The sequence below is a fragment of the Nothoprocta perdicaria genome, unplaced genomic scaffold (genome assembly GCF_003342845.1).
Source record: "Nothoprocta perdicaria isolate Ctin4 unplaced genomic scaffold, notPer1 scaffold_266, whole genome shotgun sequence".
Classification (NCBI taxonomy): domain Eukaryota; kingdom Metazoa; phylum Chordata; class Aves; order Tinamiformes; family Tinamidae; genus Nothoprocta; species Nothoprocta perdicaria.
Window position 1 is genome coordinate 533,709 of NW_020455495.1, and position 20,232 is coordinate 553,940.

At 42.3% G+C, this 20,232-nt stretch overlaps 2 protein-coding genes across 3 annotated transcripts in view; one reads left to right on the forward strand and one right to left on the reverse strand.

Annotated features, from left to right (window-relative positions):
- The first annotated feature begins 3,179 nt into the window (after positions 1 to 3,179).
- Positions 3,180 to 13,014, forward strand: SLC46A2 (solute carrier family 46 member 2). 2 transcript variants are annotated; one of them, XM_026040794.1, is made up of 5 exons: positions 3,180 to 3,198; positions 6,792 to 7,835; positions 9,681 to 9,764; positions 11,659 to 11,815; positions 12,876 to 13,014. In XM_026040794.1, exons 1-5 carry the CDS (start codon positions 3,180 to 3,182, stop codon positions 12,931 to 12,933), a joined length of 1,362 nt encoding a protein of 453 aa, XP_025896579.1. In that variant the 3' UTR covers positions 12,934 to 13,014. The 2 variants fall into 2 exon arrangements, with proteins under 2 accessions (XP_025896579.1, XP_025896578.1); XM_026040793.1 differs by lacking the exon at positions 3,180 to 3,198 and having other exon boundaries at positions 6,640 to 7,835.
- Positions 13,015 to 14,537: 1,523 nt separating this feature from the next.
- The window catches only part of SNX30 (sorting nexin family member 30), a 31,213-nt gene continuing 25,518 nt past the window's right edge, over positions 14,538 to 20,232 (reverse strand). Inside the window, exon 9 of the mRNA XM_026040780.1 lies at positions 14,538 to 19,372. Within this exon, the coding sequence (XP_025896565.1) occupies positions 19,313 to 19,372 (60 nt within the window). The 3' untranslated portion in view covers positions 14,538 to 19,312. The remainder of the gene's footprint in view (positions 19,373 to 20,232) is intronic.

Consider the following 20,232-nt stretch of genomic DNA (forward strand, 5'->3'; position numbering starts at 1 on the left):
TTTTCCTGCTTCCATGCAAAGGATTAATGTGGGAGACACAGCTAACTGTCAGCACTATTAATCACCTAAATTCCTTGTGTTGAAGAGAAAAATAAAAGAAATGAACTCAGCAAAAGCATACGYTGAGAATGTAGTCTTCTGTATTTCCAGTAGAGGGAGAAGCCTACAAGAGAATCCAGAGAGATAAAAAGAGAATTCTGAATCATAAGAAAAACAGAARAAAATAAGACCTCTGAAGATAAAAGCAGAAGAGCTTTTTTATATTTCTGGTACTGCTTTGTCTTCAGCACTTGCCCTCGAGAAGTTCTGCCGTCTCCAGCTTCTCCACTGCTCTTCCATAATGCTCTCAAAGATATGGGTGACTGATGTTCTCCAGGGAGAAGATCGGTGAATCTCTCCACTGCCCATGGTGCAGGGCCACCATTCACCTCTGGTGCTGTGGCATCCCTCCACACTGCACAGCACGTCAGCGTAACACAGTCAGCAGCACTATGAAACAAATCCTTTCTCTAGATCTTTGCTTATTGAGCTTAGTTTTTCTCATACATGCAYGTGTGTAAACAAGTGATATTCTTCTCCAGACAGACAAAGTTCACCCAAATGAAGCACTGACAAGCCTGGGTGAAGTATATGCTGTCTCTGGCAATCCAGGATCTGCTTCTGTCCCTCCTCTGCATAGCAAACTGAGTGCAGAGCAGAGAGACGAGGATGACTTAAGTAACGGGGGAAGGTAAAGAGGCACAAAAACAAACCACAGATGTTCACTTAGGTAGGACATCGAAGACCAAGATTTGCGTCCACCAGCTTGTCCATGATATGTTACAGAAATGGGGTGTTGTCTTGTTAGCCTGAGTAGCAGAGGACAGTGCTCTGAGCAGGGACACAGCCAGAGCAGCTGATACTGGTATGGATGAATTGCCTGGTGCTGTTGATGGGCTTTTGAAGCATCAGGGGATGAGATTCTGGTTGCAGTGTCTGTCTGTGGTATGGGCTTGATCTCCTCCCTTGGAGGGTGGAGGAGAACATATGTGCTTGCAGATGACCTCAACACAGCTGGTAATGCTCTGACTCATGAATGTCAGAAAGTGGAGGAGACTGGTGCAGGTGTCTCAATGTCTCATACATCTCAAAGGACACCAGTGCCCTGGTAACAATGGACTTTCTAGAGCTGAATTACTGTTCCACAGGTTCATGGCCAGCTGACACAATGAGTTTCCAAAGGGCAGCAGCCATTCGTACTTGGATGTTGTTTTTTGGTGTCAACATTGGCCTTTTGCATGCAGGAATTAGCATTACTATGATTGATCATTGTAGATCCAAAAGCTAACCTGAGGACTCCCTTGCACCAGACTATTATAACCCCTGTGAGGAGGGAGTGGATGGCAGAAACCACTTCTTCCTCATGTATCCAGTTTACAGGACAACCTCCAGCTTCTTCTCCTGTATTCCCTGTCTCTGCAAGTAGCAGCAGTACCTGCAGAGTTCAGGGACACTCAAAGTGACCCAATTGCACTTGTAAGGAGTGCCATGCCCAAATTCCACCATCGGGATGTAGCAATATTTAGCTGTGATACTGAGAGTTCAATGACCAGCTCTTTTTGGGGTCCTATAGAAATTAAACAGACTCTGATCTCTGTTGAGCAATTGGGACAAAGTGGGAAATAGCACCTATTTTTGCATTTTGGGGAGTGAAACTGCTGCTTTTAAACACCAGCCAGTTAAGAAATCAGACTTTCAAACCATAGGCAGAAAGAGCATCTCTTGGCAACACAACCAGTGATCATTTATGATGAAGAAATATTTTCCTAAGGAAAACAGTCCATTACAAAAATAGCTGTTTCTTCYCCCCACTGTTTTCAATCAGCTTCTCTCAGGTACTCTAATGCCACTTCTGACTCACGTCCTGTTCACAGCTCCACCCCCTTGACATCATGAAGTCACAACCTGTGCCAAAATGGTCAGCAAATGCCAAGGACACTTGGTATGCTGTGGAGTCAACAGAAACGAGTGCCCCGCAGAACTTTTCAGACCAGAGCCAAGTGAAGGGACACAAGTTGAGAGGACCCAGCACACCTGCCAAATGCCAGAAGTCTGCATCCAGACTGCATCTGCTTCCAGATTGCTGCAGGAATTTCTACAGTTTCTGGTCTGGCGGCAGGGACACCCCGATGTGCTGGTGCTGAGCACCCTTTTGTGTGAATATTGGAGCTGCCAATGGGCAGGAAGCCGCCCAGGGCTTCCACCACACTTCTGGGGAGGTGAAGAGAGGCCRCAGAGCTGATGTGCAGCTTTGTTGATGAAGCGTGTCTCGAGCAGGAGACCACCACAGACTGTAAATCCTGAATCCCATGGACAGGCTTGGCATGGGGAATGAGAAGGGCTTGTGAGCTTGTGTCAGACTAGAGCTCTGGRGTGCCAAGATCCGACCTTTCCAGATAGAAAGTTGTCAAAGACAGCTCTAGAATGCTGGTGCTTGCCAAGCCTGGCTGCCTCAGTACACTGAGATCCCTATGACAACGTTGTTCAGAAATAAAGGCAATAATATGACTACCATAAATGGTAGGTTACTAAAAAAAAAAAAAAGGAATATTTCATAGGAATGCACAATGTGTCCAAAAGGAGACATAAAACTCCTATTATTTGACTGTCCAGACTGATCAGCTGGATATTTATCCATCCAACAGCTGATGCAACGTGGAGCTGACCTTGCCCCTAGCAGGACTGCACACAGGAGGGTCTGTGATGGGATGCCCTGAAAGAGTGTTTTCATTTTCCAGCTAACTATGCCACTGTGCTATTGCTATATTCTGTAGGTGGTTTGTTATTAAATGTCAAGAGCCGCCGCTCTTAAGGCTCCACTGTGTTCACGCCGCATGACTGTATTTTAAAGTATATGCAAATGTCTCTATAAATATTATTACAATGAGAACTGGTCTCTGGGGAAAAAGCTGATATTAGAGAAGAGTAATTTTGAAGTTTTCTTGGCACTAAATGAATATGATATTCATGCAAAGTACTTTGCATTGGAAAATATTCTGTAACCTTTACTTGAGCACTTGCTTTGCAATTACTTAGATTATATTATTTTCTTCCAGGTGAATTATTTCTAAAAATTACATTTAACACGAATGCACACTCAGAACATCCTGAAAACATATAAATAATCCATGAACTCATTAATGGCATTTAGCACAGTCAGTGAGCTTTGTAGACCTGATGGCACTAACCACACCAGAGAATCACCTAAATCTCAAGAGTGTCAGTTAAATAAATGGGGMAGCATGCACATACAAGAAAAGGTGGAGGGAAAAGTGACCTGTCTGCAACAGTTGAGCAGATCTGCAGCCCCTCCAGCTCTGTGTCTGTGACATACCTTTGCACTTCAAGATAAGTAAAGTTCCAAATCAAAGCTCAAAGGGACAAAGACATTCCTCATTCTCTCTAATGGTGGGTAGAAGAGACTAAATTCACTGGGCAAAATGAAACGTGGCAATTCTTCCAGCTGCTTTTATTGCTTAAACTGTTCATAGGGTGATGCTTTGGGGTTTTTAGTAAGGCTTTCTGGAATTTCCATCCTGTGGAAATATTCCAGATTTCCAAGTAACAGCTTTGTCCTACTTCTAAGAAAGACTAAACAACCAAACACCTCTGTCAGAAAATCCAAAGAAAAAAAAATCCAACCAATTGGAACAACCCAAATTAAATTTTACAGTTGGCTAAATAGTCTTTGGCCTGGCAGAAAACTAAAGGTTCTGGCGTAACTGAAATTATCTAGTAACAAATCATTCTAGCRGATAATCCCTATGTCTTTCTATGTGAGTTCTTGGAATTTTTTCCAAAACTGAAATGTGAAACAAAAATAACTGCACAATCGAGCTAGGAGAGGAAAAAAAAAGAAAATCTTGAACCACAAATATGCAAACATTGAATAAATGTCACTTGAATCAATATAAAGTAAAATAAATGGAGGTTTCTGCATTGTTCTTTTAAATTAATTATTAATTTGTATTTTAAAAAAATCATCATAAATCTTCCTCAAGTAGATTATGTTACTCTGCCTGTTATGATTCATTAAACTAGAGGAGAATGAGATCATTAGTATTTGAGTTAGCATTTTTGAGGCTGCCAGATATCTTCCAAGTATTTCCTGCAGCTGGGAATGCATGTAACTTCCTTGGATCTGAGAGCCTGCTTGCTCCACACCCTGCTCAAGGAGTTTCTGGTGTCCGTGACTAAGGGGAGCAAAATCCCTGCAGCTGGTTCTGTCATACGGTGAGACCATTTTCAGGGGCTTACTTTGCTTGTCCCTCTTAGACCCCGCATCTGCATTTGAAATTGACCTGGGCATTCGTAAGATCATTTGGAAAGAGCTGATCCAAAAGCACCACCTGTTTCTCAGGAGGGTATTTCTGGCCATTGGTKGAGGCAGATCTAGCTAGAGCAACACAGAGCTTTATGAGGGGCTACCAGGTCTTGTATTCATACAGGGAGGTTGTGGAGTCTCCTTCCCTGGAGATCTTCCAAATCCACTTGGATGCCGCCCTGTGCCCCGTGCTCTGGGTGTCCCTGCTGGAGCAGGACAGGGGATTGGACTGGATCATCTCTAGGGGTCCCTTCCCACCACCTCAACCATTCTGTGATTCTGTGATTCTGTGATTCTGTGATTCTGTGATTCTGTGATTCTGTGATACCTACTATGTATTATGTGCCATGTACATACTCGGTCTTGTATCCACAGTCATTTGTGACAAGCAAGTTCTGTGTCCAGCAACAGGGGAAAGATCAGTTTCAACACAGTGATTCCCTGCCACTTTCCATGTCCTTTTATATATTTTGCAAATTCTAAGCCAGATAGTAGATAAGTATACAGTCATGCCTAGACGAGAAAAAGGGATAAGATTAGAAGCAGTCAGGACCCCATCAACTGGAAAACACTTCCTTTAGGAAGGTGCCGTGTCCTGACTCTGAAGCTCTGCAGAAAAAAAGGCCAAGAGGCAGAGGCTTAAAAATCAGTGCTTGGGATTCTCAGAAACTATGGCTAAACTGTGAATCTCCCAAATCATCATGGAAAGGGCACCATTGCCCCTTCTAGACTGAGAGTGTTATGGGAAGCAGTGAATTGATAATGCAGACCTGGTAAAAAGAAAAACCTCTGTTGCTGCTTGTGACTGGATTAGCCCTGAACACAGGATGGGGCAGAGCAGGCGGGAACCTCACAGGTTCAGTGCTTCTTGGAATGACACCCTGCATAACGCTGTCCTCACAAGGGGCCAGGCCCTAGTGCTTCAGGGACAGACAACACCAGCAGCTACATCACAGCCTCCTACAACCAACCAACACAGGATTAAGACCATAAACATAGTGCAAGTTAACACCAAGTTAGTATTCTTTTCATGCCCTCATGTCTGAACCAAGTAAATCACATATTCAGAGATTTGTAACAGAGTTTTCTGCCTTCACCATGACATGCAACTCTTTCCGCAAGCTGGTTTGCGGCATAGTAGGTCCCATTTTCCAGCTACGATGTTTGTAAACTTAATATATTGAATAAGGGTATCCTCTCCTTTGGGCATGTTTGCAGATACGCACAGAAAAGTCTCCAGCAAAAGCTGCCCTCAGCCTTTCTGAAGCATTAGACACCCTGATGTAGAGGAGCAGCTCCATTACACCCTGACCAGGAGCCTGCAGGAGCATCATCCYTTTCACCAGCCCTTGCCAGCCGGGGGAACACGAGAGGCTGAGCACATGTGTGGCACATGCAGACACATGTGGATGCCTGGGCAGCACGCGGCTGTGTGCCTCCTGCCTGCCCCTATCCCCCCGGGGAGGTGTGACCCACATGCGGTCTCCATAGAGCAGCCACTTAACTCACACTGGCTTCCCACCCCACTCACTGCTTACTCATGGCAGAAGCCAACTGTGGTTTATAAATTAAGGCTTTTCTCCTCTTCTTGGAAACTCCCAGATAGGAAAGGTCAGAGATGAAAGCATTTGGAGGGGCAGCTGTGGGAAAAAGATCATTAAAAATAGACTTTTTTTTTTTTTTTTTGGTGTAATTTCCTGGTTGCGTTATTGAAAGAGCAATGACAGAAGGGATGAGATGGAGCAATAGCATAGAAAGGAGTAGGTAAGGTCAAAAGAGTCAGCAGCACCATGATGTGGAAGAAAGAAAAAAGGGCTAGAGGCATTGAGAATTCATGAACTAGTTGATAAATAAACAGACAGCCTTGGYCCACCCCCATATCTAGGTGTGAGCCTTGTTTCTCTGAAACTGCTTTTACACATGAGGGTTGCCAAAAGGAAAAAAGAAAAAAAAAAGTTAATTGCAGCAATTATGTGATTAGGGCATTTTCACTTCCTAAACTGGGAGACAGAAATTCCCCTGGGTCATACGATCTCTTTTGAAACCCTAGCAGGAAGACCAGCAAGAGCGGAGGGCGAGTGCGGGGCGTTCTCCAGCTGTACAAAAGCCTCCCTCGCAAGAGCCCGGCATCAGAGCAGCACAGGGGTGTGCGTGTGTGCACACACACAGCAAGGTGCTGTGCAAACCTCCCCTTAGTCAAGCTTTTTCTTGCACAGTTCTTTCGTTCTGTGCTATCTGGCAGATCTCTTCTGTTTTTCTTTCTTTCTTCCTTTTTTCTTTTTTGATTTGCCTCCACTACTTGGCTTCGCATRTGTCTCCAGAGCAGAACTTCCAAAAAGGCATTTCCTGCAGCCCATCTCTCWGAAAACAACTCTCCCGTCTTCCAAAAAGAGCCAGCCACCAGCTGCGATGCTGGGGACAGCAGCAGTGAGGACGTGGATCGAGCCAGTGGTGGCAGGCTCCCAGCTGGCCAGCGCCTTCTGCGACACGGGGCTGCTAATGGTGGTGAAGAACTACTACAACCAGACCAACCCGCCCTCTCCTTCTCACGCACTGCAAGATGCCGAGCAGAAAGCTGTCTCTAACTTCTATATCATCTACAACCTTGTCCTGGGCCTGAGCCCGCTGGTGTCAGCCTACGGCTTGTCCAAGTTGGGGGACAAGGTGCATCGGAAGATCCCCATCTGCCTCCCCCTTTTTGGCTACTTGGTCTCCAAATCTCTCCTGCTCCTCCTGATCCTGCTGAACTGGCCCATCGAGGTGATGTACGGGGCTGCTGCTTTTAATGGGCTCACAGGAGGTTTCACYACGCTCTGGGCAGGCGTTATGGCTCTGGGATCCTTGGGCTCCTCCGTGAGCAGAAGATCTCTGCGGCTTATCATCATTGAGCTGGTGTACGGCCTGGCAGGTTTCCTGGGAAGCATGGCATCCGGGTACCTCTTTGTGGGCTTCAGCAACCGCTATCGAGAGGGCACAGTGCTGGTAGGCTGCAGTGTTGCTTGCTATRCTTTCTGTCTCCTCTACAGCATTTTTGTTCTGAAAGTCCCCAAGACAGCAGACTCCTGCCCAGMCAAAGCCAAGAGCACAGGGGATGGTGGCAACCAGCTACCAGCCAGCACAGGAGCCCCGGAGATTTCCTCCTCTTCTGAGAGCATCAATCTTGCACCAGTATCACCCTCAAAACTTACCATTGTCATGCTCTTTGCCGGGGCAATTCTCTACGACCTTGCAGTCGTTGGTGCTATGAATGTGCTCCCACTCTTCTTGCTCAGGGAGCCCTTAAGCTGGAGTCCTGTGGAGATCGGCTATGGCAACGCTGCTGGGTAYGTGATCTTCATCACTAGTTTCCTAGGGGTATTTGTGTTCTCCAAGTGTTTTAGGGATACTACGATGATCATGATTGGAATGGCATCCTTCAGCACTGGCATCCTCATCATGGCCTTCGTGCAGTGGACCTTCTTGTTCTACATCGGTGAGCCGAACTGCTGTGCGCGAATGCAGTCTGAGAAAGGGGCTGGGATGTTTCTGTACTACAAGAAGGGTTTTTGCTCTGTTTTAATGAGAAATCCAGGACAGGGAGCTTCATAGAGACTCACAAGTATAGTTCACAAGAGGGTTTTGTCATGAAAGTAGGTTAGATCCAAGTTCAAATACCACAGTCAAAACACTGTTCAGTGCGATAAGCAGCTTTCTCTGGTTTTCCTGCTCCTTTCCCTTGCTCCTCATCTTTGCTGAGCAGCAAGACCACCCCCTCTTTCAGCATCCGACAACAACCAAACTGCCATATCTGTCCTCAGTAACCTCCAGTCACTCAGGACATAGACAGCTAATTTGGGTCACCAAAATCTTTAAGACTTTGTAGACAAGGGTTTCACCATTGCCTTTCCCAATGTTTGGCTTCAGATCATTACTCTCAGCACCCTTTGATATCTCAAAGAGGCWTCCACTTTTGTTAATGCTTAATTTACAGGTTAGTTAACTTATAATTTGTTACTTGGTCATWATCCAAACCTGTGCAGAGAAACGATGCTTATGAGATGTGGGAGTCGGACCTCCTGTTGTCTACCACTACCAATGAGACAACACTGCTGCATTCATACAAGACATTTGCTCCTTGTGAGGAAAGGCTTAAGGCTACAAAGAGCAAAAAAAAAAAAAAAAAGGCAAAGASTTCCTAATAAGTGGACATCTTAAGAGATGATTCATTTTTGTTGCTGTAAGACATTTATGGCTGATGGAAAATTTAATGGTGAAGCATTGGATCTGTTTCAGCAACTAAAACATTATCACAATATAATGTACAAATCCCATAGTACTGATGACTGAGGGACAGATGGGCCAGAAATCCCATGAACAGAAAAAAGCAACTTTATTACTGGGAGGTAGCCTCTCCAGGAACACAGAAAACAAGAACAACATCCTTAGTGCCAGTGAAATGGATAATTCATGTTTGACAAACAGAAAGAGTATGTCACATGGCTTCAAGGTCCTGCTTCTGAAAGTGAGGAAAAGATCCAAGWGAAGCGACCTGAGGAGATTCTCCTGTGCATCTCTAGATTGAAAGAGAAATTGAAAATCAAATTGAGTCATTTTTAAAAGAAAAGATGTAGGATAACATACTTGGTGTACTAAAAGCAGATGAGGGAGTGAAAATTTTAAGAGATTTTGTTTATCCACTTGGAACCAAGACTGGGAAAAAAAGACAAAACAAAAATAACATAATGCAAATTTTTTTTAAAATTAACATCATCGATACATGCTGCCATGCAATTTACAAGGTGCTTATTCCTTTATTACTGTAGGAACACCCCAGCACACTAGGCATGGTCTGAGTCCTTGCTGAGGTCAGTTTTGCTGGCAGGAAGCCAGCTCCACGTCCCTTGGGATTTCTACACTAGAAAGAGCCTAAATTACTCGAGTTCAGACCAGACACACCATGTTACTAAAGCAATATAACGTTACGCTGTTCTGCAGCATAGGGTGTTCTATCTGCCTGTAAGATATGTATTATCTACCTCACCTACCACAGAGGACAGTGCTATATTCCAGCTCAATTGGGATTTCAGGTCAGGCGGAGATCAAGAAAATCCAGGTCTAGGAGAAGTAACTGCCAGTCAGAGCAATAGGTCATGTATCCACCATACCTGGTATGAAGCAAGGACCTGTGACAGGTTTGTACTGCTTTACGGTAGACCAAGAGCAAGAAAGAAAGGCAAAGGTTCCTTCCAGCCCCAGGCATGTAGTCTTTAAAAGGGACACTTGCGTCATGGGACAGGAAGCAGGTATTGATGATAACGAAATATTTGTTGCATTACAGCAAGGGCAGTGATGCTTTTTGCCCTCATTCCCTTACCCACCATCAGGTCCATGTTATCCAAGCATGTTGAAGGGTCATCTTATGGTGAGTATTTTACTCATATTATCAAACAAACACCCCAAGCCCCTTCATTCAAGCTAGAATACAAAGACAAAAATAAGTTATTGCTTTCAACTACATACTGCATGACAAAAACAGAGTAGTTTGTACCACAGAAGGGAAGGGAGGAGCAGAAAGACTTGCAGAACTAGATTGCAACGTAGGAACTTCTCCCTAGTTACTTCATCATTTACCCACAAAATCTTCAGCATGTGTTTTAGGAGATTACTATCAGTGTGCCGCTCAAAGGCAAAGAAAGAAATATCTCAGGTACTGCTCAAAAGCACAGTGCTCCRGGGAAAACTGAGAGAAGCAAGATGTTGCAATGACAGCAACACGATAGTCACACCATTTTTGTTTGTCTTATTTTACTTCCAGCTTTTGGAAAGACCAACTTCCTTCATCTTCTTTTTCGTTACACTTGCTATCTCCTCAGAATGTTCATTGGTAGTTTGTTCCTACTAGAACGTGATTAAACCTTTGCATAAAAACTGTCACCTTTTGGCAAGCAGGAGGAGAAATACTTATTTTTTCCATTAAAAATATTTTKAGAGAGTAATAAAAAATTCATATATTCATTTTACAATATCATGTTGGAAGCTACCATTTTTACTCTAAAGACCTTGATTTGGATGTAACAGCTAGGACTGCCCATGCCTTCTCAAGACCCAGCCCCAGAGCCTCCTTGGTGTCTCTTCGCTTTCTGTCATCTGATGCACTCAAAAAATCTATTCTGTCCCTTCAGTAACCTGCCATTTCACTCCCAGATCCATGTTCTTCTCCTCAAAACCAGGAACACAGCCCAGCTGGGTCACAGTCTGTGCCCACCRTGAATACACAGGTCCTGGAGTATTCCTGGAGACCTGACAGCCTCCAGTCCCTAGGCCAAAATTAGGTCAGACCATATTACTGGGTTAAAAGTAACRCAGATCCAAGAAAAACATGCTGTTTTATTCCCTCCTTTAGTCAGAAAGCACAAGCTCATGTAGATGCCATTTGTCTATAGCACAGAGATGATAGCTTGAGCCCATGTCCTAGGCAGTTATTTTATCAGTGGAGAATTATTTCATGTTATGTCATATTTGGATATCTCACAAGCCCAGTCAAAGAGATGTAGAAATCAAACCTGCAGTGCTTCTGTACAGCCCCCAATTTCCTTATCGGTGTATTGCTGGATCATGCAGAAGCTGTGCTGTCAGCACCTCACTCCTACTGCTTGTGCCCTTAAGGTAGTCTCTAACAAGCCCACCTTATTGACACAAGCAATGCAACCCAGGGGACTGGCTTTTTGTCCTGCCACAGAAGCAGATCCTGACTACAACCTCTCAGATATTAAAAGATGCTAACCCAGGTCTGTCTTTCTATGTCCCGTGGAAACAGGATACAGTGCTTTTATTTCCCAATCTATTGCTGCTTTCTCAAGCAGCTACCTCAGCTCTCAGATTGAGCAATGCAGATTAGCAACTGTTTAAACAGCCAGTTTTCTAGATAACCCTTTTTTCCTATCCCTTAAAGGAAAAGAAAGAAAGAAAGAAAGAAAGAAAGAAAGAAAGAAAGAAAGAAAGAAAGAAAGAAAGAAAGAAAGAAAGAAAGAAAGAAAGAAAGAAAGAAANAAGAAAGAAAGAAAGAAAGAAAGAAAGAAAGAAAGAAAGAAAGAAAGAAAGAAAGAAAGAAAGAAAGAAAGAAAGAAAGAAAGAAAGAAAGAAAGGCAATTAATTCTGGTCCGGAACAACAGCAGATACAAGACCACAGTGTCTGGCACTTGCTAGCAATGACCCCATCAGACCTCCATGCAGTTGGGGGTTGTGTGGAGCCCACAAAGACATTAACACAGCACTTTTTTATCTCCTCAGTGACATGCTGTTTTCATGTTTCACAGGCAAGGTGTTTGTCCTGCTGCAGTTGTCCTTAGTCATCACGGGAGTAGCGACATCTACCATCTACAATAAGATCTATCAAAGTACCCTGAACTGGTACAGCGGGTTCTGTTTCATTCTGTCTTTCCTATTTGGCTGCCTAAGTCTCCTCCCTCTAAGGTACGAAATAGAAAGGTTCTTTTTAAAAAAAAATTTCTTCATTCTGCCTGATTCTAGGTCTAAAATATACCACAAAGACTGAAAAAAGAAAAATATTTTTGTTTAACAACAAAAATCCTGCAGAACTAGGTCCACAAATATCAAGAAGGCCCTAAAAATGAAACTTGCAAGTGGTTTAGTCAATATTTAATCTTCTTTTTTTATTGTAACATGAATTGCTGTAGGAGTAATATTTAGCAGAGCATAAGAGCTAAAAATCCTATGGGACAAAGCCGTCATGTAAAAAGTAGTGCTTGGTATTACTGAAACAGTATTAACTAGGGAGAGGGAATAATCCTTTACAAAGCAAAAAACATTTTAAAATACGTAGCAGGTTATTTATTCAGTGTGGTCAAAAAGAGGAATTTCAATCTCCCTGCGGTGTTCCTTTCAAAGAGAAACAATTACCACTCGGCTGTGGAAATGGTCGCTTTTCTGGTGTCTAGCTGAATTTCCTGAATGAACAGCTAAAGAATGACTCAGATCTGTAGCATCAAGTGCAAGTTTTAACCACATAACAGCTTAGCTGATTTTCAGGGGAGAAAAGTGAGAGCATTTCCAGGAGGCATCCAGATACCCTTCCAAAAAGAGTCTTTATGAGGGATCTTTCTCCATCTCTCCCATGTCACCACCCCATCCCCAGATCCCTCCAGCTCATGCACTCCTTGAAAAAGCAATATTCTGSCAGCGTGAAGAATACTGAAACTGCACAAACCTGCAGCTCCACAGCAAGCCACTGCTAGATACTCAGTTGCTTTAAAAGTGGTCTAAAATAGAGGCTGAGTATTCTTACAATCACCATTACCTCAAATCTGAAAGAGGACAAATGTTGTCCATTTCACAGCTTGCCAAAGCAGCAGCTTATACAGAAGCTGGTAGATTCTCCTAAATAAGTCCATGAGCACTAAACCACCACAGCAATGTTTAAACTAGGCCAAAGGCTTAATGAGGAAAAATGAAACTTTGGAAAATAGCTTGCTAGCTTTTCTCTTATAACATGCATCTTTATTGTTCTTTACAGCATCGTGGCCTTCAAACAACGTTCAACCACCRGTTCCCTTCAAATTCTGACAGACTGAGAGCAGCAGCTAAAAAGCAGCTAAAAGATGTTAATCTTTTCTCTGAGCTGACCAAAGGGAAGTTTTGCAGCCATCAGTCCCTATAGACTTTAAAACGGAAAAAAAAAAGTGTATATTTCTATTCCATAGCACTTCACGTCTTAGCCAGTAAACTGAGCTAGCACAGAGGAGTTTCCTTGTTACTTCATGAGACGAGGTACTGCAGAGACATTATTGCATGCCCAGTGTCCAATTTAGAACATTTTAGTTTCACTCTAGGCTGTTTAGCAATAATGACTTAAGAGTACACACACACAAGAAGGTGGAAAAAAAGTCCTAGCCATGCTGTTCAACACAGAAGAGGGAATAAGAGCATCAGGCCTAGTTTTCCATTAGTTCTCCTCTTGTCTGKTCCGTTAGAAATTCCAAGGTCACCCTGTGACATTGGCATTTTTGGAAGGGGCACAATGTAACATGCTGCCTGTGAGCAGGGGTCTGCAAGACTCCTGCAGTCCGAAGGGGGATAGAGACAAACACGCAGAGGTGTCAGGCTAACTAACTGATGGTGTAAGGAAGAGCACTGAAATACAGAAATATATTAAAAAAAAAAAAAAAAAAAAAAAAAGCCACTGTTTTGTGATCTCTGCAATAAAACACTACTGAGCAGATGTTTCTTTTCCTGATTTCTAGAAGACTGTCTTTAAAATGCTTTAACAGAAGGACACCCATCATTTAAGGGCTGATACTGGCATTTCTACTCATACCACCAGGAGATACTACTTTTGTAATAACTTAAGAATTGGCAAGTGAGGCACACTACTGTAATTTTTAAAGGAGGCATAGGGACCCTGATGCCAGGTAGCAGTCATCTGGCTAGATCTACCCCTCCACAGGGGCTCACAGAGGGTTACTACCATGCCCATTACCCCTCTACAAATCCTATTGCACTCTGACCTTCACCTCCAGGATCCACATTCAAGTTGAAATTGCTGAAATTCAGCAATTTCAGCAAYGAACAGTTGAGACTTAGTTGCACCTGCAGAGCAACAGGTTTTTAAGAGAAGCACATTCGCAGTTACACTGTGAGCTGCCAACAAAGCTCGTGCACACATCGTAAATTCAAAGGTGAAGACTGCAAGAAAAGAAACATTTATTCTAGGTAAAGMAGCAATATTTTAATACATTTATTGGTCCATTCCATTAAATTAATTGAGGTAAAGAAATGGTGCATTTTAAAAAAATGTACACGCTAATAGAGCATTACAAACAATTTTACCTCAAAATGTTTTCTCCATCAATACTAGTTCCATAGTAAACAATGCACAATGTATATTTATACAGAGATATATGAAAGGGAATAGAAGCATGCCAGCACCAGAAATCAAGACAACATTTCATAACCTATGAGTCTGAAGAAGAGCATAGTTGGTAATTTGGTTGAGTGCATGAAACGAAAGCCTCATTCCCATTTTTACATTGTTTAGCTGCTAATCCACAAAAGACAAGTCTTTTCACAGCTTTCATTTTGTTTTTTAATGGTGTGAGTATGTGAAGTAAACGTGTTCCAGTGAGCAGGTTTTTACACAGGTCAAAAGTAGTACACATTTTGCACAATAAGCAAGCAATGGTTCAGTTTCCAGTACTGATATTTGAACATAACTCAGTCAAAGCAAGCTTGCCTTCATGCACGTGGCATAGCTCTCTAAACCTTAAGAAGGAGCAGACATATACAGGTATAGGGGAAGGAGAAGAAAGGTGGTGCTGCGCTGTTTCCATATGCTAAAGGCCAAAATCCCTGGTTGCTCACTATCGTAAGAAAAATATCTGTCCCTCTGGCTGGTGGGAAAGTAGCCCTGACTCCAACTGGATCTGGAGGCGTAGATATGTACACCAGTGGCAGAGTTAACAAAAGGGTTCATCACCAAAGTGCAGAGCACCAAGACCTTCAAGGTTGGCTTGGGCAGCATCTAGCTTTTGGCAAGTCACTTACATAAGGGCAATATATGTCTTTCTGGAAAGAGCATTTGGACTCTTTGGACAAGTAACATGCTTTAGTCAAACAGGCTTACAACTCATCCAGTTTATTACAGAGTACTTATATGCAACAGATACACTGGTAGTACTCCATAGTGCCACATGTAGAATTAATCACATCCATTGGATTTCTTAAAATTTGCTAAGTAGAACTGCCCAGAGAGTTTTAAAAGSAACCTTCATATTCCTCATAGTCAAAGATTATTCCTGCAGCCCCCAGATTTACTGTCAAAAGCATTTTGCAAGTATTAGCAAATCCCCCATCTTAGAAAGAAACCTCATTTCTCCTATTGATTGCTTATTGCAGTAAAATGTTAAATACCAAGAGAAAGACTGTTCTACCCTTAAGATTTAAGGAGTATGAACTAGTTAATTTCTGCCTATCATATTTTGCACAGAGCAGTCATAAGCACCTGAATCTTAGACTTTTAAAAGCCTGCAAAATTATTCATGCACAATTTCTTGAGAGGAATGAGTAAGTTTCAAGAAAACCATGGATCTTATCAAAACACAGGCAGTCCCTGGTGTGGCTGGGATTTTTTTTTCTGTATGTTAATGTCTACAGGACTGACACCTGAGGCAGCATACGCCATGAACGGGCTGGGGAGAGCATCTCCTCCAAGACTCTCTCACGGTAGCTCCGCAGCCCCTTCACTGCCACTTGCGCTTTGCTTTTGTTCCTTTCTGCCTCTYGTTACACTGCTTTATCGCTAGAAGAAGTGTCACTGTGACAAAAAAATAAGTCAAAACAGACTGCATTGAAGAATCGGTAGTTTATTTTTAATGCAATTTATGTTTGAAGAGTTAATGCCCTTAGAGGCTATACCCAACACATCTTTTTCAATAGATACCTGAAAAATCTATAGTAATGTTTTAATGTCTAAGTTTATTGCAACAGTCAGGACCTGATGATATGTATGAACAATAGTTCATAACTGAGCATGAAAACAGGATCTCAGTGCTTGCTTTATTGTGCTGGTGCCACTTGAGTAAGAAACAACCCTAGAAACAGCATGCAAGTAATTGGAGACAGCAGTGAATTAGGCATTCTCGGAGCCAAAACTTGGTCTCGCTCTGGATTAAAAGGTAGGCTGGGCTAATTTAAGTGTTTAAGGACATGCATCCTACATAGGCTTGCAGGAAGGCTGCAACTACTTTTGATATCATTTAACTGAATGCATAGAAGGCGACCCAAAGTGATAGAACACCCAAGTTGGTGAAACATGAAGCTCCTGCACTAYTCTCTGCTTCCCTTTCACAGAATCTCTTGCTTTTAACCATTAGCATTTGGGCTTTTAAAATACAGAGACACCCTGCAAAGCTGCACAAGCAGCTCAGTCAGGTCTCAGCCTCCCAGTAACAGCACCTAGTGAACCTACTCTCTACATCCTACAGAAGTTTCTTGCCTTTTTCTAAGCTGGCCTTCCCTGTCCTGCTGCATCAAGTCTCAAAGTCAGGAGTCTCTCCACACTTCACAGCTTCTCACACAATAATAATATCATGGTTTWCAAGAAGACCTTTTTTTAAGAAGACTCCTCAGTAGTGCTTACCACTTCTACAAACTCTTCTACACGATTCTTGCATAGGATTCCTCTTTTGTAAAGTTTTACTTTCCATGTAGATATTTGAGAGGTTTGGGGTTTTTTTCCAGTCCTCCAAGGAATCCTATTCCAAGGSATACACAGCCTGAAGTAACAGATCTAGCCTTTCCTCTCAATTACTTTGGTAGGTGCCACAGAGCCACTTCAGGAAGGAAACAGTCTGCCTACCTCTCAACAGTTTTACCAAAAAGGGATTTATCTGAGATGAAAACACAACTAGCTCCAGTAGTGAAGACTAAGACTTCAGAATCAGAAGCCTTGGATTAAAGAAAATCCAAACTTAGTTTCTGCAGAAACTGTTTTTTGACAATTTAAACTTGTGACTTGCCATTATCTGTTATGCTCCTAATATTCACCTGCACTTCTCAAGAAAACCTTACTGAGAATCTCAATCTATTTCACTGTGGGGGAATAACACATAAATCTTGTCAGGCATCAGACAGTTTACTCACCTGCAAAGGAAAGGTATTTTCTGCTCATCTTGTGCTCCTTTTTGATGGGGTAGATACAACAACATCTAAATCTGAGTTCCAAATAAGTTTCAGTTGACTCTCAACGATGCAAAGTCAACTGGGAAACTCCATGTGACAGAAAGGATCTGGGTCACAAAAGCTTCCTGAGGAAAACACCCAGATAATCTCAGTTTGTGGGGAGGCAGGACGGCCTAGAAGGACTAGCCTTTTGTTTATCTCATGAGCACTGGAATCGAGAACATGGCTCATCTACTGACTGCATCCTTGAAGGTGGTCAGATTATTAATAATATGCTTTTAGAATAATTTATCTTAGAAGAGAAGACAGATAGATAAAAATACCGGGCACTGCTTCAACATAATCCCTCTAAACCCTCTCTTTGAAAAGCAAGAGCAGTTGGTTGTTCTGCACCTAAGAGCATCCTAAGAGCAATGTAAAGTAGAATTCCTTGTTACACCAAGTAAGTGTATGAAACCTTGGCAGCTTAAATCGCAAAGTGTAATTTTTCTTTAGCACCCCCAAGTTGTTAAAGGAAGTCATGTCAAAAACAAAAACCTCTTAAATGCCTTAAACTTTTCCCACACGTGGCCTATCACATTGGCAACCACCATGGCACTATGATAACTCATCTTGATGGTTGCTATAAAGACTCCGAGCTGAGCAGAGGTACTTCAGGCACATCTAGTGTTTAAGGACACAATCCAAACCAAAGTGGTATTTGATACATCACCACAGGATAGCAGGAGAGTTGTAAATTTCCAATTACTGAACTCAGGTTCCTTCCAAGAGATCAAGCAGTCGCTCCGAAGTTTAGTAGAAGCATTCAAGGCTATTTATTTCTTCCAGTCCTGATGTTACTTTGACACAAGCCCCAAACCTCCTCATTCTTAACAGATAGAAGAGTTAACCCAGAATTATCTGCATGCTGTTAATAACCCAGAATTATCTGCATGCTGTTAATTCTCTGACGGATCTCAGATCCGTCATGGCAGCATTAGGTTCTCTAGAGGTTATCTAAGGCCACTATCAACATGGGAGCAGTTACATGTGACTGGAGCATGAGAGAAAAGGAAAGAAGGGACTTGCACAAGCAATTACATTTAAGGCCAACAGAAACTGAATGGAGTCTCAGAACATATTCCATGTGGCTCAAGGACAGATATGAACACTATATGTACCTTACAGGGGTAATATCTTATTTTTTCCTTACCAGACCTCACTGACACTTATAAGGCAAGTTTCACACTCATGATGATGCTTGATATAAGCAAGTACTTGACACTTTTTGGCTTTTGGCTGCTGCAAAGAAAGAGAGAGAGAGAGAGAAAGCAAAGTTCTATCTTTACTACAGCAAGTACGTTTGGTGATCAAGCCCAAAGGAGCTCTAGTTCAGAAAAAAATAGAYTTAAAAAGGGATCAGGAATATTCTACCATGCAAATTCCAGAGATAGCTTTAGAAAAAGGAAAAATACAACGAAGACTCATACTTGTTTCCATCATCCCCAGAAGCTTCGGGAGGCTGCTACTTAACCCAGTCCCACGCCCAGGTCTATTTTATCCCCAATTCAGTCACAAGTACACGTCAGCCTACTGACATTACTTCATAATCACCAAGGTAAACAGAGACGTTCAGTATGAACCAAGAGCATGCCACACTCACAGAAACCACAGTTCATGCTTGCATCCCAGGCTTTCTGCAGCTGGTGACAGTATGTTCAATCTAGAACCAGTCCAAATCCCAGACAGAAAAGTAGAGAAAATCATTTTATCTAGATGGACCATACAAGTGGCAGCAAAACAGAAAACCTTCTTTTCCAGTCTTTCCCTCTCCATCTACAACATACATAAGGAGTGGTTAGGAAGTACTGTATGAAGGCAATAATTATTTCTTTTTTAAATTGAACAAAACAAAATGGTAATAAAGACATCATTTGGCACCTTGCAGTAGAGTTTATTTTCATCTTTTTAGTGTTCCACTCATCAGTTCCTTCTATACTAAAGAGGTAAGTTTTATTTAGATCCCCATGCATTTTCACTATAATCCCAGGATTACTCCATAGGATGGAGAAGGAACCATTCAAGGTAACTCAAAAAGATGAAATATTACCCAGTTTAAACACAGACAATGAGGAAAAAAAATCAAATAGTTTTCAGAAGGTCTGTTCCAGCCTAAACACAGCTGGCACTTCAGTTAACTCAACAAGAGAGTCCTTCATACAGTTCCAGTATGCCTAGTGGTACTGAGCACAGAAGTGCTAGACTGTCCATGAAGGTACTTCTTATTTGGACTTCTTATTTGGTCTCTGGCTTGTCTTGCAATAGTGGTATAATCGACTCCCACGCCGTAAGGCACTGAAGAAAAGAAATAAAGGTTAAATAAATAGACTGCATACAGCTTCCTGTAATTTTTGACCCACCCATCCAGATCTGTGGAATGTAAGGTCAGGAAGGCTACCAGGGTTTTTGTAGATTAGTGCAGGTAAAAAGTAAGAGTTCGAACAGCAAGAAAGTGTTAGGAAAAAATATATATTTCCTTACCAAAATAAAAGCTCTCTGACTCATCAGATTGCTCAAGTCATAAAAAACCCATACTTCTGACAACAACCAAGCATCACCTAAATTCTGCTGAAGTTAAAAAACAAAGTGCTACCAGCYAGGCAGATAAACTAGTTTTGGTAGCAGTTCACATTTTTGTGGCATGTCTGTCAGAGATGGCTGGTGTAGCTGGTGGTTTATAACAGCAAGTATTATAAACTATCTCCACCAAACTTACTGAAACAATCCAAGGAAGTAGGGTTTTCAGAGATACAAGATATCCCAACCAAATTCAGAGACTTGACCCCACTGCGTTTGTTTAATTGGCAATAGTAAAACAAATGTGGAGTCTGGCTTGTGGACTTTTAGAAGGTTTCTCCAAGACGAGGACTTATTTTCCCAAACACGAATACTTATCTGATGTATAGCCCTTGCTTATGTCATTACTTCCCAATAGCCCAGAAGTCCAAACGGACAAAGCAGACCATCAAATGTGTTCTAATAAGCACTGGGAATAGGCAAACTCATCCTCAGTTCTTACAGTCACAAGTTACTACTGACTAAGCTTTTTCCTAATCTTTTATTAATTTTAGTGAAGGCATACTTCTAGTTGTATGCCCTGAACTGATTAGATGCTTTCTTACTAAAAATATTTCTTGCTKCAAAGAGCAAACTTA